Source organism: Pristis pectinata, chromosome 2, assembly GCF_009764475.1.
Source record: "Pristis pectinata isolate sPriPec2 chromosome 2, sPriPec2.1.pri, whole genome shotgun sequence".
Classification (NCBI taxonomy): Eukaryota; Metazoa; Chordata; class Chondrichthyes; order Rhinopristiformes; family Pristidae; genus Pristis; species Pristis pectinata.
The window spans coordinates 46,327,703-46,355,545 of record NC_067406.1 but is presented as its reverse complement, the minus strand read 5'-3'; the positions used below and the strand labels follow the sequence as shown (position 1 = coordinate 46,355,545).

At 42.1% G+C, this 27,843-nt stretch overlaps 1 protein-coding gene and 1 long non-coding RNA gene across 2 annotated transcripts in view; one reads left to right on the top strand and one right to left on the bottom strand.

Moving 5' to 3' along the window:
- Positions 1–6,739: 6,739 nt before the first annotated feature.
- On the bottom strand, positions 6,740–16,254 carry mrps30 (mitochondrial ribosomal protein S30). The gene is made up of 5 exons (XM_052041199.1): positions 15,573–16,254; positions 13,059–13,204; positions 10,206–10,311; positions 9,803–9,979; positions 6,740–7,155 (listed from the first exon to the last, which is right to left on the bottom strand). Exons 1-5 carry the CDS (start codon positions 16,237–16,239, stop codon positions 6,872–6,874), a joined length of 1,380 nt encoding a protein of 459 aa, XP_051897159.1. The 5' UTR covers positions 16,240–16,254; the 3' UTR covers positions 6,740–6,871.
- LOC127584416 (uncharacterized) overlaps positions 16,255–27,843 on the top strand; it is a 37,319-nt gene continuing 25,730 nt past the window's right edge. Inside the window, exon 1 of the long non-coding RNA XR_007958382.1 lies at positions 16,255–16,425. This is a non-coding gene — a long non-coding RNA (uncharacterized LOC127584416). The remainder of the gene's footprint in view (positions 16,426–27,843) is intronic.

Sequence of the window (27,843 nt, the reverse complement as noted above, 5' to 3'; positions counted from 1 at the left end):
TCTGTAGCTGTGACAATTTACTCCATATTCTGTTATTGCTTTTACCCTGTACTTCCTCAATACACTGTGTAATGAATTGATCTGTATGAACGGTATGCAAGACAAGCTTTTCACTGTACCTCGGTGCAGGTGACGATAATAAACTAATACCAATTTAATACCAATACCAAATTAAATGGGGGAGATTTACCAAGAAACAGGTCAAAATAGACTCTCCAGTTATCTAATCATTGCTCAATTTTTTGTTTATTTACCTCCTTATTGCAGCTTCCTCTTGTTATGACTGCAGGAATTTTACTTCTATCAACCAAAAGTCACTCAACTAAAAGTCTTTCCAAACATTAATTGCTGATGAAAGAGGAATAGTCATCATGAAGGTCACCAATCTTCCTGCTTTCTGCTCTTTCTTTAAATAGCAACTCATCTCTTAAAATCTTACCCCTCCATGACATTTTGTCTTATCTGTCCTAAAACTTGTCTGGGGATTGTTGTCAAATTTTGCCTGAAGAAGCTCCTGAAGCATTTTAGGATGCATGGTTATATGGAAGACCTCATATGAATAAAAGTGGCTGTTATTCCACCAAAAATACCCTTGACCTGGAGTTGACTTACACTGAAATAATGGTTCTACTTTGCATTCCATTCAATGTCATATATCTATACAAAGCAATCCTTCATTAGCTTGCTATTAAGATTAAAGAATTCAAAATATTAGTAAGAATTCCTTCCTTATTATACAACATTCCAGCATTTGTGTAGTCTTCGATTCTGGATCCAAGGCATGTTTACTTTACTATTCATGACCACAACTGAATATAATACTGACTGTACATTGCTTGATGATCTCCAGAGTTATGTCCTGAAAGATATGGCCATACAGATCAGTGTGCTGGCTGCTTTAAGGATTGCTGCTCAATAGTGACACAGCATATTAAACCTTAAGACAGTGAAGTGTGTTTTCCTTTGCCCAAGGCCCTAAATAAACATAGAAGATAGACCATTGAGCCCTTTAGGCCTGCTTCACCATTCAGCATGATCACCTCGAATCATCCTCTTGACTACCCTGTTCTTGTCTTATATTACCCTTTATCTCTTTAGCATTAAGAAATATATCTACCACTTTTAAGTCATAGAGTCATGCACTACAGAAGCAAACCCTAATGTCCACCATGTCTTTTTTGAATATATTTAATGAATTGGCTTCCACTGCCTTCTGTGGTAGAAAATCTCAAATGTTTACCGCACTCTGGATGAAGAAGTTTCTCCTAATCTTGGTTCTAAATGGCATAGCCAATACCCCAAATCTAAGACCATGGTTCTGGACTCCCAAGCCATTAGGAATATCCTCCCTGTATCTAGTCTGTCCAGTCCTGTTAGAATAGAACATAGAACATTACAGCACAGTACAGGCCCTTCAGCCCACGATGTTGTGCCAAACTTTTAGCCTACTCTAAGATCAATCCAACCACTCCCTCCCACATACCCCTCCATTTTTCTATCATCCATGTGCCTATCTAAGAGCCTCTTAAATGTCCCTAATGTAAGATATCTTTATTAGTCACATGTATATTGAAACACACAGTAAAATGCATCTTTGCATAGAGTGTTCTGGGGGGCAGCCAGTATCTGCCTCTACCAGCGCCCCTGGCAGCATGTTCCATGCACCCACCACTGTCGGTGTAAAAAATTTACCTCTGATATCCTCCCTGTACTTTCCTCCAATCACCTTAAAATTATACACCCCCGTGTTAGCCATTTCCGCCCTGGGAAAAAGTCTCTGGCTGTTCACTCGATCTTTACCTCTTAGCATCTTGTATGTCTCTACCAGGAACTCCTTCGCTCCAAAGAGAAAAGCCCTAGCTCGCTCATCCTATCCTCAATAAGACATGGTCTCCAATCCAGGTAGCATCCTGGTAAATCTCCTCTGCACCCTCTCTAAAGATTCCACATCCTTCCTATCATGAGGTGATCAAAACTGAACACAATATTCTAAGTGTGGTCTAACCAGGGTTTTAATAGAGCTGCAACATCACCTTGCAGCTCTTGAACTCAGTGCCCCGACTAATGAAGGCCAACATGCCATACGCCTTCTTAACAACCCTATCAACTTGTGCGGCAACTTTGAGGGATCTATGGACTTGTAATCTTATAAATCTTCATGGAATCTTATAAATTTCCATGAAATGCTCTTTCATTTTTCCATTCCCTTGTGAAAATGGGCCTAACTGACCCAAATTCTTCTCATATGTCAGTCTTCCCATCCCAAGAATCAGTCCAGTAAACCTTTGTTGGATTCACACCATAGCAAGAACATCTTTAGGTAAGGAAGCCAAAACTGCACACAGAACTCCAGATGGGATCTCACCAAGGTGCTGTACAGTTGTGGCAAGGTATCCTTGCTTCATTACTCAAATCCTCTTGCAATGAAGGCCACAATATGAACTACCTTCCTATTTGCTGCACCTGCAAACTTAACTTTCAGCAATTGATGTACAGTTCTCTGTGACTGTAACACTTTATTCTGCATTCTGTTATTGTTTTTCTCTTGTACTGGCTCAATGCACTGTGATGAAATGATCTGCATGGATGGCATGCAAAACAAAGGTTTTTCACTGCACCTCAGTATATATAACAATAAAAAAAATTACAGGTTCGCCCAGGTTTGATTGCACCTTTTCTTGATCTAACACCATTCAGATCATAAAAACCATTCTGTTTTCGAATTAAAGTGGATAACCTCACATTTATCCACGTTAAACTACATCTGCCATGCATTTGCCGACTCACCCAACTCTTCTAAATCACATTTTGAGCCTCTTTGGAGCCTGAATCATTATTCAGGAAACAAGAGCTGAGACCTCTTAACATGTCTCCACTTCAGTTTGAGCATTTGGGCATGTTTAAATAACACAGGTTAACAGAAAGCATGATTTCTACCCTAATTTACTAGGTATTCTGCTGGAATTAAAACAATCAGCATCATTAACAACAGCACATCCCTTCCTGATGAGCTTAACACATTTTATGCACATTTTGAACATAAGGGTAGTGGATTGTCACCACCCACCCTGACAGCCTCCAGTGCAACTGAACCCATGGTCACCGTCCAGGACGTAAGATCAGTCTTCCGGAGAGTGAAACCGAGGAAAGCATCTGGCCCGAATGGTGTCTCTGACCATGTGCTCAGATATTGTGCTTATCTGTTGGCAGGGGTATTTGCAGACATATTTAACCTCTATGGGTAAGCCTAGTAATTTCTAGGGTAGGGACATGTTCGGCACAGCTTTGTGGGCCGAAGGGCCTGAATTGTGCTGGAATTGTTCTATGTTCTAATATGAGACTCCCACCTGTTTTAAGAAGACCACTATTGTCCCAGTACCAAAGAAAAACAAGGTAACATGCCCTAATGACTACCGACCAGTGCCTCTGACATCCACCATCATGAAGTGCTTTGAGAGCCTGGCTATGGCACGCATTAACTCCAGCCTCCCAGACAACCTTGACCCACAGCAATTCGCCTATCGCCGAAACAGGTCTACGGAGGACGCCATCTCCCTAGCCCTACACTCAGCTCTGAAGCATCTGGACAGTAAAGGCACCTACATTAGACTATTGTTTATTGACTACAGTGCCGCCTTCAATACTATAATTCCAAGCAAACCCATCACCAAACTTCAAGACCTGGGACTCAACACCTCCCTCTGCAACTGGACTTTCTGACCAACAGACCCCAATCAATGAGGATAGGCAGCAAAGCCTCCAGCACGGTTATTCTCAACACTATTGCCCCGCAAGGCTGTGTCCTCAGCCCTCCACTCCCTATACACTCATGACTGTGTGGCCAGATTCTGCTCTAACTCCATCTACAAGTTTGCAGATGATACCACCGTAGTAGACCTTATCTCAAATAACAATGAGTCGGAGTACAGGAAGGAGATAGAGAGCTTAGTGACATGGTGTCATGACAACAACCTTTCCCTCAATGTCAGCAAAAGAGCTGGTCATCGACTTCAGGAAAGGGAGTGGTGTACATGCACCTGTCTACATCAACGGTGCTGAGGTCGAGAGTGTTGAGAGCTTCAAGTTCCTGGGAGTGAACATCACCAATAGCCTGTCCTGGTCCAACCACATAGACGCCATGGCCAAGAAAGCTCATCAGTGACTCTACTTCCTCAGGAGGCTAAAGAAATTTGGCACGTTCTCTTTGACACTGAACCAATTTTTAATCAATGCACCATAGAAAACAACCTATCTGGATGCATTGCGGCTTGGTATGGCAACTGCTCTGCCCAGGACTGCAAGGAACTGCAGTGGACACAGCCCAGCGTCTCACAGACACCAGCCTCCCCTAGAAGTACTCTGTCTATACCTCTCACTGCCTTGGTAAAGCAGTCAGCATAATCAAAGACTCCACCCACCCGGGTCATTCTCTCTTCTCTCCTCTCCCATCAGGCAGAAGATACAGGAGCCTGAGGGCAAATACCACCGGGCTTAACGACAGCTTTTATCCCACTATGATAAGACTATTGAACGGTTCCCTTGTACAATGAGATAGACTCTTGACCTCACAATCTACCTCATTTGACCTTGCACCTTATTGTCTACCTGCAATGCATTTCCCTGTATTCGTGACACTTTATTCTGTATTCTATTATTCTTTTTACCCTGTACTACCTCAACGCACTGTGTAATGAATTGATTTGTACGAATGGTATGCAAGACAAGTTTTTCATTCTACCTTGGTACAAGTAAAATTAATAAACCAATACCAATACCATATCCATTAAAATTTAGAGTTACGGGCTTGCTGTTCAGATTGGAGGATTGATGCAACTAACAAACAGCAGATTTCACTTAAATGCATATTCTCATGCTTCATTGTGACCACAGCAAGCAATCCCTAATCACATTCATTTATCTTCAACTGCCTTATCACCCTTTCAACCTCAGTTGTTTGTCACTAGAAAAGCCTCACTTGGTGCTGTTTCTTGGATATCAAGAACTCTTCCCAAATTTACGTCATGGGTCAGAACCTTCCTCACCCCAAGGTCGGTGGCTCTGCTTCCAGCTGCCTAGATCAAGGAATTGCATCTATAAAATCTGTACTATGGTCAAGTTTTTAGTCACTGCATTCAATACCCACTTCTTTGACTCAGCATCCTTTTCTGTCATTCAGACATGGTGAATTATAAAACAAAGAACAGTACAGCATAGGACAGGTCATTCGGCCCACAATGTCTGTTAGAACACAATGCCAAATTATACTAAATTTCTTCTTCCTGCACAGGATCCAGAGCACCACATCCTGCATATTTATGTGCCTATCTGAAAGCCTCTTAAATGCTACCGCCATATCTGCTTCCACCCCAGCAGCTCGTTCCAGGCACCTACCACATTCTGTGAGAAAAAAACTTGCCCTGCACATTTCCCTTGAGCTTTCCTCTGCTCACCTTAAGTGCATGTCCACTATTATTTGACATTTCTACCCTGGGGATAAAGATTCTGTCTACCCTCTCTATGCTTCTTATAATTTTATAAACTTCTGTCAGGTCTCCCCTTAGCATCTGATGCTCCAGAGAAAACAACTCAAGTTCATCCAACCTTTCCTTATACCCTCTAATCCGGGCAGCACTCTGGTAAACCTCTTCTGTACCCTTTCCAAAGCTTCCACATACTTCTTGTAATGCTCTAAGTTTTATATAGCTGCAACATGACTTCCTTACTCTGATACACAATGCCCCAACCAATGAAGGCAAACATGCCATTTGCCTTCTCTACCATCCTAACTACTTCTGTGGCCATATCAGGTATTTTGTTTTGGAGACAATGTATTATGTGAAATATCTTGCATGATTTTATTTTTAAAACAGTGATTTCACCTGCTGTGATATCAGTGATTTCTAAATAAAGCTCAAAAATGCTTATTTTTTTAGATGCAAATTAGCAATATATCCCCCATTCTAATCAATGACCTAACATTTAAGTGAGGAAACAGACAGAGACTTTGGGATGATAGGATTATAACAGTTCAGCAATCTGGAGAATGCAGTCAATACATAGGTCTGGAGAAGTTTAACTGCAGGACATCTGAATTGTTTCATGTTCCCTAACCAAAAACTAAGGCATTATGACAAAAAGGGAGGGTAGATGAGATAGGAATAGATTGCAGGCTGGCAACAGATGATAGGTGAATGTCAACTGATCTCAGGTTAAAGTTAGATTGTGATATGGAAGGGGTTAAGGCTCTTCCCCAGATGTCCCTAACTTACATAGCAACAATGCTTACCTTTGCATCTAAATCATCCTTCAACACTCAAACTCGTTTGATAATCCCTATGAATCAGTTCCCAATTCCAGAATATTTTCAACCCCAGCTAACGTAAGAATGCTTTTAAAATTCATGGTTAATGAGTTAACACTTTCCTTTTCTAACTTTTCTAATTTGATCTTTCTTCTAAACAAGTCATGATTTATTTTCAGCTTTTGGGCTACCCCTCTCCCACTACAAAGGCACCATTTGCATTAGGATAAGCCAATCTATCCAGAAGGTCAAAGAATCTGAAACTCCACTCCACACTGTATTATGAAATTCATAAGCAATGATATTTGAAATATTTTTAGATCTAAACATTAGAAATATTCATAGTATCCAGAAATACATTCTTCACAACTATTACAAGCAAAATTTTTTACTTGATTTGACCACAAAATAAATAAAACCATCAGCCTGATATTGGAATTGTTTTGAAACATTTATTTCAGACAGTTTACAAACACACGTACAGTTTTTGAAATCGTGATTGTGATGCTGTTCATTCAAATCTATAATACACATTTTAAATTAATTTCAAAGTTACAAGAGGTTTTACATTCAGCTAATCTTAGTTTCTACCGCTTCTGGTCTATTAAGCAAAAACCGAACAAGCAGGTCCAGAACCTCATCATTGAACCCCTTCACATCTCCTCCCTCAATAGTCTCATACAGACACATACTCTCTGTCCCCCAGCAAATGTTCTTTCGGAGATTATGCTGATCTGCCCGAACAGTCAGAGCTAAAGTGTTCAACTGATAGCAAAAGAAGGAGAAATAAATTCCATCTGTAATTACAGCTTGAGAGACAAATGGTCGGGTCACATCTGCCTCACTCCAGAATCCTGGAAAAACAGGAAAAAAAAATCAAGTGGTTGCAAATATACTGCTGTTTGCTTAGAAACTTTCATAGGATCAACAAGAAAAAGAAAATAGATATTGGGTAGAGCCACACACAAAAACGCTTTTGACTCATGAGGTACAACTTAAGTCACTGATGATAGATCAATTTTGACCAAATGAAACATCAGTCCCAAGCATCCTTAGAGATTCAAAGGTTCAGGTAACAAAAAAAAAGAGAAATTGTTAGAAAATACAATTCTATATATCACTGAATTGTGGCACAGGAGGTCCATCATCCTGTTATCATTCCAAACATACAATTGTGAAATATACAAAACCAATAAGTACTGTAAGAAAAGTCTGGATTTAAAATTCTGAAAAGCAATTACCTAACTTTGGTTGAAACTAAGTTGTGGGTGCATAAAATTCTTCCAATTCCTACCAATAAGATAAAGGTCAGCTGATCTCAGTTAAAAATATTCTTTTCTCTGATTCAGCAAGTTGTGTGTTCAGGACAACACCAGAGACATGAGAACAAAAATCTACAATGACACATCAGAGCTGTATTGACATGCCAGTTGGAGGTGCCATCTTTTAGGTTGACAATATGCCAGTTGGAGGCACAACCTTTTCGATTCAACTTTAAACAGGTGCCAATTTGAGATGACACAACAGTAAAGAAGAACAAGAGGAATTATTCCCAGAAATATTTAAACACAAGTCAAGGTCACTAAAAATGTGATTTTAATCGCATTGCTGTTTATAGAAGTTTGCAATGCACCAACAGGTTACTGCATTCCCTACATCATAAGAATCATTACTTTTCAAAAGTGCCTCAGTTGCCATAAGCACTCAAACATACAGAAGTCATAAAAAGTCAAAATTCAATAAAAGACTCCCCTCACTTTCCAAAGATACTTTGACTTTTCCCCCCACAAAATAAACTTTATTTGTCCTGCATAAGCCCCTTAAATTGTGAACAGTATTGAGAATAGTAATTTCCCTCAGTGTACAAGTAGATTTGTCTTCCAAGGGTGATGGAGGCAAGTCATTAGTTATATTTAATGTGGAGATAAATATTTGAAAGATTGAAGAATTGAGTATTACAGGGAACTGGCACAGAAGAGGAATTGAGGCCATCATGGATCAACCATGATCGGACTGAATGGCAGGGCAGACTTGAGAGGCCGAGTGGCCTACTCCTGTTCCTATTTTGTGTATTTGTTCACATTAGATAACTTCATTTCCACTAAAAAATGTAGCCTGACAAAATGTCACTCCTTTAGAATTTAGTTGATTTTGAACATAAGATATCAGTTGTGCTGTTGTTCATATAAATATTAAGGTATGTATTATAGATTTGTTACAGATAGACTCTTTGGAAATGCTTTTGCTGTTAATAAATTGTTAATAAAATCTAGGAAAAAAGCCCAAAGATCAAACTGCCTTGTACTTCGGGTCTGAAATTCACAAATCCTTAATCACCATCACCTCAGGCCCCGCTATACGTGAGAGATGGAGGCATGAACTTCCCAGATACAAATACACAAACATAAATATGACTTATAATGTCTAGAAGCATTAACCTGCATTAATATATTAAAATGTTTAAATACTCTAAAGGAAATATTAGTTAACAAAATAAAAATCATAAAAATGCACACATCTTTATGGAGAAATCTTGAGCACTGCATCATCTCAAGGGGGAACCCTTCTCAGACAGTAGTGATGAGGGGGGGGAAAGCATCTGGTTCTTCTTCTGGGCCAGCAGGGAAGAGGCACGGCTTTATGATTCTCCTGCTGGCTTTGCTTTTATGAATCTAGAGGAATTCATCTGTATACATCTCCACCCTCTTGCAAATGTTTCAAGACTTTTTGGTGCAACTCAATCTCAGGAAAAAAGCTCAAGATAGAGCATGGGGCCAACCTCACAAGTACATGGATCCATGGGTTGAGTATTTGTAATTAGAAATTAGCAGTTGCTTTATGATTGGTTCAACATTTTTAAATGATAAATCTAAGATTAGTTCTAAAACTTGAACAGTTACTATTTCCATAATCACTTATTTCAAACCAAAAGCACCCCAGCTATAGAATGTTAATACTTTTAGAACTACAATTTGTTATATCACCACGTGATGCTATAAATGTCATGTTAATTCAAGAGAGGGATTTGAAGGTCATGTTGCAAAAAAAATCCACTTTTAAAGATTCAAAAAACTTGCATATATTGTTCAACATTACATTTATCACTGGATATTTAAACTTAAGCTGTTAATATATCAATTATTTAAATTGTAATAGGTCATCAGGCCCCAACTCTCCAACACCTTTCTGAAACCATACTCCACAAGCTGCAATTAAGACTTGCTGTTGCATGTTGTTCAATGGAGTACAAGTAGGAAAAGCCATCATTTCTTGGTAATGTTCAAGAACTAACAAAAGCTTGAAGTAACAGAATAGAAAGTGCAACTTGCAACCATTATGAAAGCAAAATAAATGAAGCAGATTCCAGTCAAATTATAGAACATGTTATAAAAGGATGGTCTTTATCTTTTTGAAGATTTGACTTTCCCTTTGGATTCTTTTCATAAAATAAAGATTGTTCCGGGATGAACAATGGTGATCTTTGATGAATTAACATCTAACCTTGATAGGCTGCCTGTGCTCCAGTCCAAGCAAACAGACTTCCAATGCCATTGGCTCGCAAACGCACTTCAATCTGATCAGCCAGGTTGTCCTTTACAAGTTTTTCTCTTCTCAGTTTTTCAGAAGCAAAGTGAAACTGGGTATGCCCATAGCAGGCATGATCATCAATCTTTGAACCTATAAATAGAAGGAACAACAAAAAGACCCAATAGAATTATATTAACTCATGACAAGATTGCAATACAGTAATTTAGTGGAATTCCACTTCTCAAACCATTCACAAAGAAGACTACTACCAACTTATAATACCATGCATAAATGAATAAAATATTCAACTTTGTAAAACAAAATGTGGTATAAGTAAAATGCATGCAACTCATCAGCAAATCCATTCTGTCCTTACCTATGAAAATGTTGTTCTCATACTGCCTTTGAAACAACGGAAATCGGCTTGGTTCCAGATGAATAACAGGAACATTTTCAGGGATTGAATTTTCTAAGGGCACAAACTAGGAGGGAAAATAAGCTGAATTTAAAAAGCATTTTTCAAATTAACATTCAACTTTTAAGGATAACTTGCAGTTCAGGCTCAACTTGTTATCAAATAGAGCATAAGTTCTCCAGGAAATAAATATATGAACCCAGTGATAGAAGACAAAAAAGCCATTCTACTTTATGTTAACAATTTAGCAATGAATACATGTAGATCTAAGGTTTAATTAAATATTATCAATCAGAAAAGCATACTCAATTTCTGGACAATAAACTAATAGTTGAAGAACATAGTACTGAATACTGTCAAATTACAATGATCAATCATGTTCGGGATGTTGGAGGTGCTGGACTGGAAATTTTCTGTACCTCTGGATTTTTTTTTGAGTACTGCAACACTTAATTTTATTTTTTTTTTAAAGACACTACACAGTATAATAGTAATTTTTCCAGTGAATCATGCAGGTTTCAAGGGAGTGAGGGAACTGGGAGCTGGGCAAGCTATATGGCACATCTTCAGGATTTCTGAAGGGTCAACTAGCAGATATTCGCAGAGTTACTGCATCTATTACAGATCCAGGGAAACTTAGCTGTGTGGATTCAGAATTGGCTCGCTCATCGAAGACAGAGGGTGGTGGTAGATGGAGCGTATTCTGCCTGGAGGTCGGTGACCAGTGATGTTCCACAGGAATCTGTTAGGGGACCCCTGCTCTTTGTGATTTTTATAAATGACTTAGATGAGGATATGGAAGGGTGGGTTAGTAAGTTTGCTGATGATACAAAGGTTGGTGTTGTGGGTAGTGTAGAAGGTTGCTGTAGATTATAACAGGATATTGATAGAATGCACACCTGGCCTGAGAAGTGGCAGATGGAGTTCAACCTGGAAAAGTGTGAAGTGATACACTTCAGGAGAGCAAATTTGAAGGCAGAATACAAGGTTAATGGCAGGACTCTTAACAGTGTGGAGGAATAGAGGGATCTTGGTGTCCACATCCATAGATCCCTCAAGGTTGCCACATAGGTCAATAGGGTTGTTAAGAAAGCATATGGTGTGTTTGCCTTCATTAGTCAGTGTCTTGAGTTCAAGAGCCGGGAAGTAATGTTGCAGCTCTATCGAACTCTGGTCAGACCACACTTGGAGTATTGTGTTCAGTTCTGGTCACCTCATTATAGGAAGGATGTGGAAGCTTTAGAGAGGGTGCAGAGGAGATTTACCAGGATGCTGCCTAGATTGGAGAGCATATCTCATGAGGATAGGTTGAGCAAGCTCAAGCTTTTCTCTTTGGAGAGGAGGATGAGAGGTGACTTGATAGAGGTGTACAACATGATAAGAGGCATAGATCGAGTGGACAGTCCAAGACTTTTTCCCAAGGTGACAGTGGCTAACACGAGAGGGTATAATTTTAAGGTGATTGGAGGAAGATATAAGGGGGATGTCAGGGTTAAGTGTGTTTTTTTTTTAAACACAGAAAGTGGTGGGTGCATGGAACACTGCCGGCAGAGGTTCTGGGGGCAAATACATTAGGGAAAATTTAAGAGACTCTTAGATAGACACATGAGTGATAGAGAAATGGAGGGCTATGTGGAAGGGAAGGGTTAGATAGGTCTTAGAGCAGGATAAAATGTCGACAAAACGTTATGAGCCAAGGGCCTGTACTGTGCTGTAATGTTCTATGTTCTATTACAAATCTCACAGTTATTCACATCATCGTTCAAAAAGTTAAGTTCTCAATACACCATAGCTAAATATTCCACAACAACCTATACTTCAGTTTTAAGCATTAATGAATTACAACTTAAAACTTGCGCATCGACTCCAGTTACATGCAACTTGATCTTTTTTTAGCTAATTAAAAACAAAATAAAATCCATGACAGAAGTATAAATGTAAGCCTTTGAAAGGGGAAAACATTTTCCAAACAGAAAGAATGAACTCCTATAGAAAATGAAGTGGTATATACTAAAACCGATATGATTTAAACCAAAGAAGATCAACTTGCTTATTGAATACAGTAAATGCACATATATTGAATAAATTAAGCACAAAAAAATTTGTATTACTGTATGAAGAAAATGTCACCATACACAGGCAACTAGTAAGAAAAGGTATCTTTTGCAGAAGGAAACCCCAAAAAAAACTGAGGTAATGGCCTAGCCCTCTCACTTAAATCATAAGGTTGCAAGACGCACATCAGAAACTTCAACAAGTGTCTTGCAACACACAAAATGCTAGAGGAACTCAGTGGGTCTATGGAGGGAAATGGACAGTTGCATATATTGACTAGTTTCAGATGTCATTTGAGCAAGATGTTCATCCATTCAACTGATTTCCCTTCAATTATACTGGGTAAGGTTACATTATCGCACAGCTGCTGAAGGAACCCCAAATCTTTGACAGGAACTTCACAAGTGCAATTTAATGCAGAAATTGTGAAAATCAAAACAACGCTAGTTTCACAATGTAATGACAAAGACTGACAGTTTCATCATAATTAAAGTTAGTAAGCCAGCTAACAAATGCAATGATGGGAAGAGGTCCTGCCAATGCAGTGAGAAGGTCTTTCAGGTAATAGAGTGGCAAGAGCAGAGCAAACAGGTCACCACTTACTGAGTGTATTGCATGAAAATATTGCCTGGCTAAGAGTCACTGCTGTCTACTATTTCTCTAACATCTGGTTCTTCTGTTCTGGAAGGTGACCTCAACAGTTGCTACCAAACTACAGGAAAATCTGCAGATATGTGCATGAAGCCCTAATACTATTACCTCAGGGAGCTGTTGAGGAACCCGAATTTGGCAGCAAGGTTTGTCTTCAATCTGGAAACGAATAGGGTCGACCCGTCCTTTCCGGTGCCCTCGGGGAACAGTTTGTTCACCTCGAGACCAGTAGAAACCAACTTGTGGTTCACGATCTGTAAGAGTAAAAATTCTTTAGCTATGCCAACACACAATGCAGTAAGTGCAATAATACTTATTGTTTAACATTTATTGTCCAGCCTTTATTGCTACTCAGAAATTTCAGAGCACTGCATCTTTCATTGTGGAAAATAGAACATTCACATGGTTTAATCTTTCCACTGCAGTTTGAAGTTCTATTCAAACAGAAGTCTTACGTAATTTTAAAAAATAAACAAATGTTTTCCTTTGTCCATTCCTAAAAGGAATGCTGCGAAAGATTCACAATACCACCAGACTTATGTTTATTAAAACATGTAAACAACCAAATGTAACATACTCAAGATCACCAAAATGTTTAAAGCATCTCAAACTGACCTTGCTTCTAAAAGTAAAACTAAGAGAGCATACAGTTTTTCTCGGGGGAAAAGGCAGGTAAAGAATCATCAAGAGAAGAATGCAAAAGGTTTAAAGCAGAGATGGAGAACTGAGAAAGTTATGGACAGTAACTACTTAAATCTGTGCAAGATAACTCTCTCAAAACAGTTCATGTAATCTTAATTCTCGAAGAAGTTTTACACAGCTTTAAATAGTCACTACCGATCATTTTGCATTTCAACAGGGTTTTCCCAGTTTAGGTCAAGACTCTGCATCAGTTGACCATCCCTCTGCCTCCACAGATGCTGCTTAACCCACTGAGTTCCTCCAGCAGTTTGCTTTTTGCTCCAGATTCCAGCATCTGTAGTCTCTTGTATCTTAGTGCTTTCCTGTTGGTTTCTCAACTTTTTTCCCCTGGCACAAGATATTTCCTTCAGCAAATCTTCCACCAAATCTAAAATAGATGCTTATCTCTCAATCCAGATGTTGCCTTACTTGTTAACTGCTTTCAGCAGCTGCTGCAGTTTGTTTTAAAGAAATTGGGATAAGGCTGTATAGGCTGGAACTTTTTCCCCTGAAGTATAAGCTGAAGAGTGACCTTTTAGATATTTATCAAACCGTGAGCAATGTAGATAGTTGGATGGTCACAGTCTTTTTCCCCAGAATAGGGGAGTCTAACACTAGAAGGCTTGGCTTTAAGATGAGAGGGGAAATTTTTTTTTTTAAAAGGGGCTGGGGGGGGGGGGGGGGGGGGAAAACGTTTTTCCACATTTTTAGTGGATATATAGAACAAGCTGCCAGAAGTTGTACAGGTATGTACAATTACAACATTTAAAAGACATTTGGACAGGTACATGGATAGGAAAGGTTTACGGGAATATGGACCAAACACAGGCAAATGGGACTAGCTCAGACAGACATCCCGGTTGGCATGAACGAGTTGGGACGAAGGGCCTGCTTTGGTGCTAACTCTTATGCATGAGGGATGTGAACTATTGGCAGTGTGCAGTGTTTCCAGGCAAGAGTCTGACCAAAATTAAATAAGTGAACAAGCAAAGGGCAGTTTAGTCAACCAGTCTGCACCTTTCCCAATGACAGTGTCTATCAAAGCTGGATGACTGAGTTTATGGCTGTGAATGTTATTTATGGTTAGAAACAATGTAATTGGGTACAATCATAATGTAAATAAATAAAATGCTCCTAGTGGGTGAAGCATTAATAATAACTAGCATTTCAATGACCACGACTGGACAAATACATGGGAGGGAAAATATGCAGGGAATTGGAGAGAAGTGTGGGACTAATTAAACTGTCAGATAAAAGAACTAGCCTTAACTCAATGGTCCAACTAGCCTTTTACCATGCTGTGCTGTCTTATGAAGTCCGTTTCGTACAATTACTCCGCCATAGGACACAAATAATTGTTTGAACATGTGGTAGTTGTTTCCCATAGTGGGTGGTCCAGGACAAGAGGGCAGTCTGAGAATTAGAGGGTACCCATTTAGAACAGAGATGCGGAGATATTTCTTTAGCCAGAGGGTCATGGATTTATGGAATTTGTTGCCACGTACAGCTGTAGAGGCCCGATCATTGGGGGTGTTTAAGGTGGAGATTGATAGGTATCTAATTAGTCAGGGTATCAAGGGATATGGCAAAAAGGCCAGGAATTGGGGCTAGATGGGAGGATAGTTTAGCTCATGGTGAAGTGGCGGAGCAGACTCGATGGGCCGAATGGCCTGCTTCTACTCCTTTGCCTTGTGATCTAGCTTACTATCCTCTCCCGTTCCGCCCCGGGAACACCCACTGTCTGGAGCTGGGACAGACGATGATGGGCACCTTCTCGACTGGGGTAGAGAGGTGTCGTTAAAAACATTTGCCTCCAGGGGCCGGGTTTGGTAGCTCGGCTGGGCCTATGTTACGTGTGCGACCTCGGTGGGTGCTGCTGCCCGTCACCCTCGGGTGTTGGCCGGGCCTGCGAGCCGAGTGGAGTTGATGCGGCCTCCTTACCTAGGGTGGAGCGGCCGAGCAGCGGGTTGCGGCCGGCCAGGGAGCTGACGAGCCGCGGCACCAGGTTGCCGATGAGAGGCAGCACCGTCTGCTCCCGTTCGCGGTACAGGAAGGGCCGCCGCTTCTTCAGGTAGAACTGCTCCTGCAGCAGCGCCTCGCATACCACCGATTTCAGCTCGGTTAGGCCGGGGCCGGGGTCCGGGCCCGGCGGCAGGCTGGCTGGCAGCCCCGGCACGAAGGCGGTCTTAGTGAAGTGCTGGAACCAGCGGTCGGCCGCCACACCCACCGTCTGCGGGTGGATCACGTACTTGAGCCGCTGCAGCTTGGTCAGCAGCCGGATCTTGTCGGCCGCGGAGGGGCTGGCGAGGACCCGCTGGTAGAACTCCTCCTCCCGCCGCCGCTTAGCCGCCTTGCTCTTGGCGGTGCTGGATGGCAGCAGCGGCGGGTAGCAGGCGGTGGCGGTGACCAACTCTCCAGCCGCCGCCGCCGAGCTCAGGGCCGCGCGCCCGCCGCCGCGCGCAGCCACCAACGGTCCCCCGACGCCGCGCGCCGCCACCAACGGTCGCCCGACGCCGCGCGCCGCCGCCGCCGCCACCAACGGTCGCCCGACGCCGCGCGCCGCCGCCGCCATCCTCGGCCCGACTCGCCGGGGAGCCCCTGACGTCATCCCGACTGGGCCAAATCAGACCAATGATAATGCCCCCCGCTCCTGCAAGGTGACCAATCATTGGCAGAGTAACAGGACGCGGGACGAGCCCCGACAACCTGAGGGCGAATGCGAGGCAAAGCTGGTGCTGGGTTCCCCGCTGCACATTCAAAAGAAGGTCGTTCGTGTTTGAAGGGCTTCAGTGAAGTGAGCATTGTACCGGATAGGAAATCTTTTCCACAAAAATTATCCTCAGACGCGGATGCCGCTGAGTAAGCGGCATTTTACTTGGAGTGAATTGTGAGGGGCGGGGCTTCCCTCCAGCGGGCGGGGCTTCCAGTGGGCGGGGCCCTCGTGATCTGCCCGCGGGAGCTCCCCCCAGCGGCCGCCCGCCGGAGGTCCGCGCACCGGCCGCCCGTGAGCTAGCTGCTCGAGGGCTGTTCAATGCAGCAGGTTGGACTGGAGTCTGACTCCGAACAGAGGGCAGATTTCCAACCCAAAGCTGCGTTTGCATTTTTACACAATGCAACAACATTATCAGTAACCACTATTACAGACGCCGGTATTTTTGTTCTTTAATTTTCAATCGTAAAAATCTGTTGGTAATTTGCGTTATAACCTGATTAGTCTCCTTTGGGGTATTGGTATTTGGTATTGGTTTATTATTGTCACTTGTACCGAGGTACAGTGAAAAACTATACACACTGTAGATACATTGAGTTAGTACAGAGTGCATTGAGGTAGTACAGGGTAAAAACAACAACAGAATACAGAGTAAAGTGTCACAGCTACAGGGAAGTGCATTGCAGGTAGACAACAAGGTGCAAGGTCAAACAAGGTATATTGTGAAGTCAAGAGTCCATGTCATCGTAGAAGGGAACCGTTCAATCATTTTATCACAGCGGGATAGAAGCTGTCCTTGAGCCTGGATGTATTTGCCCTCAGGCTCCTGTATCTTCTGCCTGATGGGAGAGGAGAGAAGAGAGAAAGACCCGGGTGGGTGGGGTCTTTGATTATGTTGGCTGCTTCACCAAGGCAGTGAGAGGTATGGACAGAGTCCAAGGAGGGGAGGCTGGTTTCCATGACACATTGGGCTGTGTCCACAACTTTCTGCAGTTTCTTGTGGCCCTGGGCAGAGCAGTTGCCATACCAAGCCGTGATGCATCCAAATAGGATGCTTTCTATAGTGCATCGATAAAAATTAGTGAGTGTCAAAGGAGATGCCAAATTCCTTTAGCCTCCTGAGGAAGTAGAGGCACTGGTGAGCTTTCTTGGCCATGGCGTCCACGTGGTTGGACCAGGACAGGCTATTGGTGACGTTCACTCCTAGGAGCTTGAAGCTCTCAACACTCTCGACCTCAGCACCGTTGATGTAGACAGGTGCATGTACACCACTCCCTTTCCTGAAGTCGATGACCAGCTCTTTTGTTTTGCTGACATTGAGGGGAAGGTTGTTGTCATGACACCATGTCACTAAGCTCTCTATCTCCTTCCTGTACTCCGACTCATCGTTATTTGAGATAAGGTCTACTATGGTGGTATCATCTGCAAACTTGTAGATGGAGTTAGAGCCAAATCTGGCCACACAGTCATGAGTATATAGGGAGTAGAGTAGAGGGCTGAGGACGCAGCCTTGTGGGGCACCAGTGTTGAGAATAATCGTGCTGGAGGCTTTGCTGCCTATCCTCACTGATTGAGGTCTGTTGGTCAGAAAGTCAAGGATCCAGTTGCAGAGGGAGGTGTTGAGTCCCAGGTCTCAGAGTCTGGTGATGAGTTTGCTTAGAATTATAGTATTGAAGGCGGAGCTGTAGTCAATAAACAATAGTCTAACGTAGGTGTCTTTACTGACCAGGTGCTCCAGAGCTCAGTGTAGGGCTAGGGAGATGGCGTCCACTGTAGACCTGTTTTGGCGGTGGGCAAATTGCAGTGGGTCGAGGTTTTCCGGGAGGCTGGAGTTAATGCGTGCCATGACCAGCCTCTCGAAGCACTTTATGATGGTGGATGTCAGAGCCACTGGTCGGTAGTCATTAAGGCACGTTACCTTGTTTTTCTTCGGTACCGGGATGATAGTGGTCTTCTTGAAACAGGTGGGAACCTCAGATTGAAGCAGGGAGAGTTTAAATATGTCTGCAAGTAACCCCGCTACCTGATCAGCACAATATCTGAGCACTCGGCCAGGGACACCATCCAGGCCAGGTGCTTTCCTCGGGTTCTCTCTCTGGAAGACTGATCTTGCGTCTTCAACGGTGACCACGGTTTCAGTTGCAATAGAGGCTGTCAGGATCAGTGGTGACAATCCAATCCCCTTCAGTTCAAAAATATTTTCATTGTTAGGTGTGGTGCAAGTTGCACAGTGACATGCAGCAAGTTGCAGAGCAGTGTCTAGCTGATTTTCTGATGTTGAATCCAAATCATACAACGAACTTGGGCTTGGAGATTCTTCCTACACATTTGAAGACACAATCCATAGTGCTGAACAGATAACAGTACTTTTCAATCTGCCAGTGATACAACCAAGATTTAAAGGCAGGCCATATTTATGCAATGGCTTTTCAACCAAGCAACGTATTTGGAATAACAACATGCATTGGACTCCAGGCAGTCTGCACTAGGAAGAAAATCTTCCTACCCAGAAGTTTAAACAATGAGTTAACTATCACAGGCTGAAGTCTAAGTTCCTGGACCAGTCTATGGGATGCCTATTTCTGTCCAAGACACAGCATGCAGTAACACCGAGTCAATGGGTTATGTTACAGTTACTTGCTACTCTATTTAAATTGTTGCTCTTTTTGTTATAATGTAATTAAATCTCTGTTGCCAATTGGAATTCTGAACATTCCTAAATTAGGTAGTGCAGAAAAGGGAAAACTACAAAAATAAGGATATTAGATTGGAAATTAGATCCATCAGCACCCGTGTATTTTCAAATTACACGTCAAGTTTATTGTCATACGCACAAGTACAGTGAGATACATGTACAATGAAAAACTTACTTGCAGCAGCATTACAGGCACATAAGTTCAGACAACAAACAGAACAGGCCCAGATGATTTTGATTTGATATCCTTATAGAACATAGAAAAACTACAGCACAATTCAGGCCCTTCGGCCCACAAAGCTGTGCCGAACATGTCCCTACCCTAGAAATTACTAGGCTTACCCATAGCCCTCTATTTTTCTCAGCTCCATGTACCTATCCAACAGTCTCTTAAAAGACCCTATCGTATCCGCCACCACCACCGTTGCCGGCAGCCCATTCCATGCACCCACCACTCTCTGAGTAAAAAAACTTACCCCTGACATCTCCTTTTATTAGTCACATGTGCATCAAAACACACAGTGAAAGACATCCTTCACGTAGAGTGTTCTGGGGGCAGCCTGCAAGTGTCACCACACTTCCAGCACCAACATAGCATGCCCACAACTTCCTAACCTGTACGTCTTTGGAACATGGGAGGAAACCGGAGCACCCGGAGAGAACACTTGCAGACACACGGGGAGAACGTACAGACTCCTTACAGACAGTGGCTGAAATTGAACATGGGTTGTTGGTGCTGTAATAGTGTTACACTAACTGCTACACTACCATCGCCCTTGAAGATAGATGCTGCATTATTGAGGCAGCGCCTCAATGTGGAGCCCATGATGTGCCCATGATGGACCGGGCTCTGTCTACTACTCTCTCCATCTCTTGTGTTCCAGTGCACTGGAATTGCTGAACTAGGCCATGATATAATCAGTCAGAATACTTTCTACAGAGCATCTGGAGAAGTTTGTTAGAGTATTTGATGGTATGTTAAATCTCCTTAAGCTTCTAAGAAAGTAGAGTCGCTGGTGTCCCTTCCTTGTGATTGCATTTATGTGCTGGGCCCAGGACAGGTCACCTGAAATGTTAAAACCCGAGAATTTGAAGCTGCTAACTCTCTCCATCACTGACCCACCCACAAAGGGAAGGTTAGATCTGTGACACCTAGGAGTGGCGATCCAGATTCATACAAGAAGTCTCAGTTATGACCTCTGAAGGCCATTGTGAGCACAAAGAGACAATTCCGGACAAACCTGGAGTTTCAGATGGACACTTGACAGCTATAGCAGGGCTTGCACATATCAATTCCTACAAGGCGAAATTGGAATTGGAACTGGTTTATTATCAAGTACAGTGAAAAACTTGTATGGCATACCGTTCATACAGATCAATTCATTACACAGTGCATTGAGGTAGTAAAAAACAATACAGAATGCAAAATAAAGTGTCACAGCGACAGAGAAATTGCAGTGCAGGTAGACAATAAGGTGCAAGGTCACAACAAGGTAGATCGTGAGGTCAGAGTCCGTCTCATCGTATAAGGGAACCATTCAATTGTCTTATCACAGTGGGATAGAAGATATCCTTAAGCCTGGTCATATGTGCTTTCAGGCTTTTGTATCTTCTGCCTGATGGGAGAGGGGAGAAGAGAAAATGTCCCAGGGTGGGGTCTTTGATTATGCTGGCTGCTTTACTGAGGCAGTGAGAAGGGGAGGGGAGGCTGGTTATCATGATGTGCTGAGCTGTGTCCACAACCCTCTGCGCTTTCTTGCGGTCCTGGGCAGAGCAGTTGCCATACTAAGCCGTGATGCATCCAGATAGGATGGTGCATCAATAAAAGTTGGTGAGTGTCAAGAAATTGGGTAGCACAAACAGCAACAACACAGCACTTCTGGATGAGCTCAATGCCTTTTATGCACGCTTTGAAAGGGAAAACAATGACACACCACACAAGCCTCCACAGTTCCTGATGACCCTGTAATTTCAGTCTCTGAGGCCGATGTTGGAGTGTCCTCCAAAAGGGTGAATCCATGCAAAGCATCCAGCCTAGACGGTGTATCTGGTCAAATGCTGAAGACCTGTGCAAACCACCTGCCTGGAGTATTCAAGAACATCAGTGATTTAACCTGGGTTAGATGGCACTAGAGATCATTTCAGGGTGAAATCGTGCCCATTGGGAAATTGACTTAGGTTTTTTAATGTCTAATTCATATTAGTGCATCTGATGTACATGCATGTCAGCCATGCCCCTAATGACTAGTGGTGCACAATACAATCCCTTCCTTGCTGGCTTGAAGTAGAACTTTTGGATGCATCACCTTCAATGTACACTCACAGTCCAGCTAGGAGTACATCTTACTACTTTGTTGTATTTTTGTCTATTTAAAGGGAGACCTCATTACTCAGTGGAAAATCCAACTGGGCATCTTCAAAGCAAATGGCTTAAACACATTACAAGGCTCACAGAGCATGTGCTTAAAAATAGGGGACTGAATTTATTTTTCAGTGTTTAGCTGCTGGGATGCCTCAGTGATAACACTGCTGGTGGAAGTCCATTATGGGAGTGCTTGGTATGGCAGTGTCTGGCTGTCAGGGTGGGTCGCGGACTTGGGGACAGGAGGCAAAGGTGATGAGATTACCCCAAAACGTCTTCAGAGACACCACATCCTATGTAGTGAAACAAAGGACTGCAGATACTGGAACCTAGATGAAAAACACGATGATGCTGGAGGAACTCAGCAGGCCAAGCAGCATCCGTGGAGAAAAGAAGGCAGTCAACGTTTCCGGTCAGGACCCTTCTTCAGGACTGAAGACAGGAAAAGGGGACGCCCAATATATAGGAGGGATCCTATGTAGTGTTCTCTGAGGAACAATGCATTCACAGGCTTATTGTGATAAGCAACTGACACCACTGAGATCTGCAAAATGCTGCAGGAAGACCTTTGGCTGTACTCTTGTCCAGGGACTGTTCTCTCTGTGGTCAATCTCATGTCACCACTGGTTCTTTCCAAGTGGCTGCAACAGATCTCTACAGTATCTCATAGTTTGCGGCTCACCACAGAGATCCACCAGACGCTGTCTTAGTGCAGAGATGAGTTCACCTACATGACAGACAAGTGGCTCCTTGGGGGCTCTGGATTTGCCAGTGTTGCTGGCTTCCCCAAGCGCAGGCAGCCATTGACTACACACACCGAGGGTACACATGGGCCCCATCAATAACCCAGGCCCTCTCTGTACCTGTAAAGGTTTCCAATCCCTAAATATCCAAGTGGTTATGGATCATCAGAAGATTTTGCTAATGGTCAGTGCTACATTTCTGGGAAGCACATAGAAGCTGAACTACCGTTTGTTTTCTATAGCCTGCACTGGCTGGAGGGATTGGATACCTCTTACTTCTCTTGCTCCTTACACCAATTCCTAGTCCTACCATGGCTGCTACAAGAGCCACACAAGTGCCAGAATAGTTGTAGAACATGCCATCGATCTTCTGAAATTGAATTCCAGGGCCTGCATCACTCTGGAAGCATCCAGCACCCAGCAAAAGCAGGGACTTCATCATCGTGGGCTGCATTCTGCACAGCATTAGCAGCAAGAGGCAAAAGCCAGTATCAGAGAAGAGCAGCATGCAGACAGAGCATGGTGTGCAGGCTGTAGAGCAACAAGTGGAAATGGAGCATGAGGGTAAAGAAGGCTAACAGGAGAAAGTCCCAGCAGAACACCACCTGCTTCATTGGTATTGGTTTATTTTTGTCACTTGTACCGAGGTGCAGTGAAAAACTTGTCTTGCATACCGTTCATACAGATCAATTCATTACACAGTGCATTGAATTAGTACAGAGTGCATTGAGGTAGTACAGGGTAAAAAGAATAACAGAATACAGAGTAAAGTGTCACAGCTACAGGGAAATGCATTGCAGGTAGACAATAAGCTGCAAGGTCATAACAAGGTAGATTGTGAGGTCAAGAGTCCATCTCATCGTATAAGGTTCATCATCGTTCAATAGTCTTATCACAGTGGGATAGAAGCTGTCCTTGAGCCTGGAGGTATGTGCCCCCAGGCTCGTATATCTTCTGCCTGATGGGAGTGGGGAGAGGAGAGAATGACCTGGGTGGGTGGGGTGGGGCGGGGACATCTCCCAATAGAGTAGAAAAGTGAGGCATTGACTTCCTGGATAATAGAACATAGTACACAGACCACTACAGCACAGGAACAGGCCCTTCAGTCCACAATGTTGTGCCAAACTAATTAAACTAGTAATTGAATGCCTAACTAAACTAATCCCTTCTCCATACGCAAGGTCCATATCCCTCCATTTTCTGCATTTCATGTCCCTATGTAAGAGCCTCTTAAATGCCTCTATCGTATTTGCCTCCACCACCACCCCAGGCAGCACATTCCAGGCATCCACCACTCTCTGTGTCAAAAACTTACCCTGCACATCTCCTTTGAACTTACCTCCTCTCACCTTAAATGCATGCCCTCTGGTATTAGATATTTCAATCTTGGGAGAAAGATACTGGCTACTCTACTTATGCCTCTCATAATCTTATAAAATAATAATGCTCCATGATGAGTAGACACTTTTAGTAAGAGACTGCCAAGTCATTTTGCACAATCCAAACAAAGTGACCAATTCTTAACACCAACTTAGATCACCAGTAATCAGCCAAGAGCCCAGATGACATAAACCCTCACATTCTCCTTTGGAAGACTACCCATACTGATCGTCACATATGAATGAATGAATTCCTGATTAATTGATTGCAAAGGCTTGCTCCCACTGTTTGTGCAGCTCACCCTGACTTCTGTTGTGAAGACATAACATTTATATAAGCATCCCTCAATTCATTGGGGATTTTCACACCTGAAGGATATTGCTGGGGACACCTCCCATCAGGATCTTTGTAAAGTGGCCCTAGTAGGTCCCTCGGCACCCACAGTGCGTCCATCATACTTTCTTCCTGACTGTTATCGCATTGATGAGAATGCCAGGTGTCCTTCACTAAAGCCAGGAGTTTCTTCTCCCTCTTATCCCTATCCTGCAGTCCCACAGTGGCAGTGACAATACATGTTGCTAGTGTCTGCCTGCCATACAAGAGTGCCTTTAAGTGATGCCCTTCTCCAAAAAATGTACAGCAACTTGTCGGAAGCTGTATTCAATTCACTTTTGTCCCTTTATGAACTCCCCAGATGTCTTTGGAGGTTCAAAACATAGAGATGCTTCCAACATATTTCTTGGGCCAATTTCAAACTTTCTTTTGTGGGGCATCAGTCAGACTTTAGTGCTATATTCGGTGTATGGTTCTCACACCAAAAAAGGGTAAATTCCGATTCCTAGGCAACTGAACCCAAAATATCCACAATACCTCAAGAATGATCAACCAAGTATAAATTATCCTTCATGCCTTTACATTCAATTCCTCTGAAAATGAACCCTGTGACATTATTTGTAGCCTCTGAAGGCCTTGTCAAATTATGTTGCTTCTTCTAGTGAATTATCTACAGCCTCAAAATGCTTTGCTCCTTTTTATGGAACCTTATAGCACAATTCACCCAACGTCACAGTGCTATGTCTTTGATTAGCCCTACAAATACTTCTTTTTGAGGTTATCGTCAGTTTCCTTCTGAAAGTTACCATTGAATACATTATTTCAGGTAGTGCATTCCGCATCATAACAACTCACTGTAGAAAATAAAACTTCACTGCAAAATGAAAACAAATCGTAAAATTTCACTAACAGATCTGTATAAAATACTGCAGCAGTTATATTACTAGGCTGGTAGCCTGAGTTCTAAACTCTTGATCTAGAGATGGAAAGTTTGAATGCCACCATGTCAGTAGGAGAATTGAAATTCAAGTAATTAATTAAATCTAAAATTAAAACTATTCTCTGTGATGTAGCCATGAAACAACAAAGTTGTTGTAAAATTTGGTTCACTAATGGCCTATTGGCCTATAAATTACTCCAGACCATAACCCCACGCCCCTTACGTGGTTGAGTCTTACCTGCCTGCTCAGTTGAGGGGCAGTTAGGGATGATGGATAATATCCACATCCCAAGAATGTTTATATTTCAAGTTATAAGCTTCTGATGGAGGGCTAAACTGAATCAATAATTTGTCCTTGTTCTTTCATGTGCATTACTGTTGCATTGTCTACCCTGCCATTCTTAATTCTACCACTCGAGGTCACCATCTACCTAATAAATAATAAAATACATTGAATCAGAAGTACACATTAAATTACAACATGTGAACAACCTATTTTGGCCCAACCAGTTTAATTCAGTGTCTACTAGTGATGTGAACAAATGATTCTGATAATGTATGTATACATACCCTGTTTTCATATCAAGCACAAGTGACCAAATGGGATCTTTTGTGGTATAATTCTAAATCCGGGAAATCCTGACCCAACGACATTGTGGGAATACCTTCATCAGAATGACTGTAGCAGTTCAAGAAGGTGGTTGACCCTCATCTGCTCAAAGGCAATGATGAATGGGCAATAATAATCAGCTTTGTCTATAAATGAATAATTAAATAATAACATTCTATGATGCTTCATTCGTTTGTCCACCTATCTAATTTAGTATTGGCATTAACATTGCTGGGCTACTTTAAGTCCCCAAATTCTTAGAACTAACTCATTTACCTGGACAAATGATCTGGAGACATGAGCTCAAATCCCAGCATGGCAGCTGGAGATTAAAATGCAATTAAATAAACCAAGAACAAAGTTTTGTTTCAGTAATGGTAACTATGAAACTGTTGGGTTGCTGTAAAATTCCATGGGGTTCACCAGTGTCCTTCAAAGAAGGAAATCCTCTGTCCTTATCTGGTTTGGCCTTCCTGTGTCTCCAGACCCATCAATGAGGCTGACTCTTCACTGCCCTCTGAGATGTCTCACTAAATTAGTTCAGGGCACACTCAGGAATTCCATTGAACCAGGGTTGTTGTAACAGTTAATTTTATAACTACTTCAAAATAGTTACAGAATCATGCATTGTCATGTTCCTTGTATTCATGGCACAAAATTACTTTACTTTCCTGTTCTTGCAATATAGAATTGGCAGCAGTTTCCAGCCTACTTAATAAAATAAAATCATTATGAGTTATTAATAAGTATTTATGTGCATGATTCTGTCTGAATGTTTTGTGTCTGCAGCTAATACAACGTCATGCCCCATGTATTAAATGAATTAAAAATATGATGTTCTGTATAAATAGATTTAAAAACTTGCAATAACAAGTTTGTAATAATTTGGATTTCCAATTAAGTTAAATGAGTTAAGTAAACTAACAACCACAAATTTACAGAAATGGGCATTCACGGCATGCCCTCTGAATCAGAATTTTTTGTCACCCATCATCTGGAAGCATTTTTGCAAACTAAGTTGCTGGAAGTGCAGGTTGATAATAAGTTCAATAGAGCATTTGGGATGATGGCAAACAACAGAACCAACAGCTTGTCTTCTTTATCAATTATACTTAATAACAAGAGGAAAAAGGAATGGTGGAGAAGGAAATTGGGTAAAATAGAGTAAAATTAAAAATGTTAAGGAGAAGGAAAGTAACATTGGATAAAGAGAGAGAACAAATATAAAGGAAAGGTGGGGTAGAAACCTCTAAGAACAATTTACAGAGTGAAGGAATGAGACTCCAGCTACACTTGTTTCCTTTCTGGACCTCCAAGGTTGAATGTCATTGCACGATCATAAATCTTGTTATAAAAAGTAGCTTTTATGCTGCTAAATGCCAGTACAAACATTCCATGGCTAATTTGATTAATTATACCAGTGCATTTCCTGCAATTTTGTGAAACTCATTGGGAGGTTGATGGCAGGCTTAGTTTTCTGCAAGGCTAATAGTGGAGTGGTGGCAGTCACAAAGCAAGGGGTTGAAAGGTTACCACGGGCAGACAGAAATGCAAAGCTGAGGTTACAAACAGGTCAACCATGATCTTATTGATTGGCAGAGCAGGTTTAAGGGGCTGAGTGGCCTACTCCTGCTAGTTTGTTTGTTCATGCAAATATTCCAGTACTTTCTGCTGTCCGGGCAATCCACTACTCATGGTGTATTGCAGTTCTTTTAGCAAATTAATTAAAAAATGCAGATTTAACTTGGTATCTTTTCCCAGCTTGCTACAAGACTAATTACCCATTCAATATATCAGGTTATGTAAGATTCCAACAATATTCTCATATTTTCATCAAAAGGCAACACATGTAAGACTTTCACACATTACATTCAAGCTAAAGTGAAAGACAGGTTACTTAACAGCTAGATAATTATATTTTAAAAAATTACACTCAGTTAGTGCTGAAAACAAATTTGTTTGGAATATAATAGAACCAGAGATATGACATATTCTTCAGGAGTTTTTCTTCCAAAAAACTTATCCTGCCACATTTGTGTGAACTGCCTACTACAATAGCAAACAGGTTTGATCTGATTCCTGTTAACCCTTGTGCCTAGAAATTTTATTTCACCTACATTTGGTGCACTAAAACTCCGCGTTTTCAGTGTTAGTGTCAAATCAGATCCTTCTCAAAAAAAACTATGAAATTGGTCAGAGACAGATTTGAAACAGTATTAGGCTGTTTTAGATCCAGAGAGAATCTTTAAGGTGCAGCCTATATCTTTCCTGACAAGGTCACATTCAATTCAGTACAGCTGCAGATACTTTGCAGTACAGCAATAAGAAAAAGACAACACCTGAAGGCACATTCCCCGTGGCAGCCAGACAACAGCAATGTGTATTATGACTGCCATAGAGGAGAGAGAAGATGCAGGAGAGAGGGAGATAGCTCCACGA

Excerpts from the sequence above, each read along its gene's own strand:
- mrps30 (XM_052041199.1), bottom strand. The coding sequence starts at position 16,239 with ATGACGTCAGGGGCTCCCCGGCGAGTCGGGCCGAGGATGGCGGCGGCG. Across the intron at positions 10,312-13,058 it reads TTCCTCAACAGCTCCCTGAG|TTTGTGCCCTTAGAAAATTC; the intron begins GTAATAGTATTA and ends TTTCCCTCCTAG. Across the intron at positions 9,980-10,205 it reads TGAGAACAACATTTTCATAG|GTTCAAAGATTGATGATCAT; the intron begins GTAAGGACAGAA and ends TTCTATTTATAG.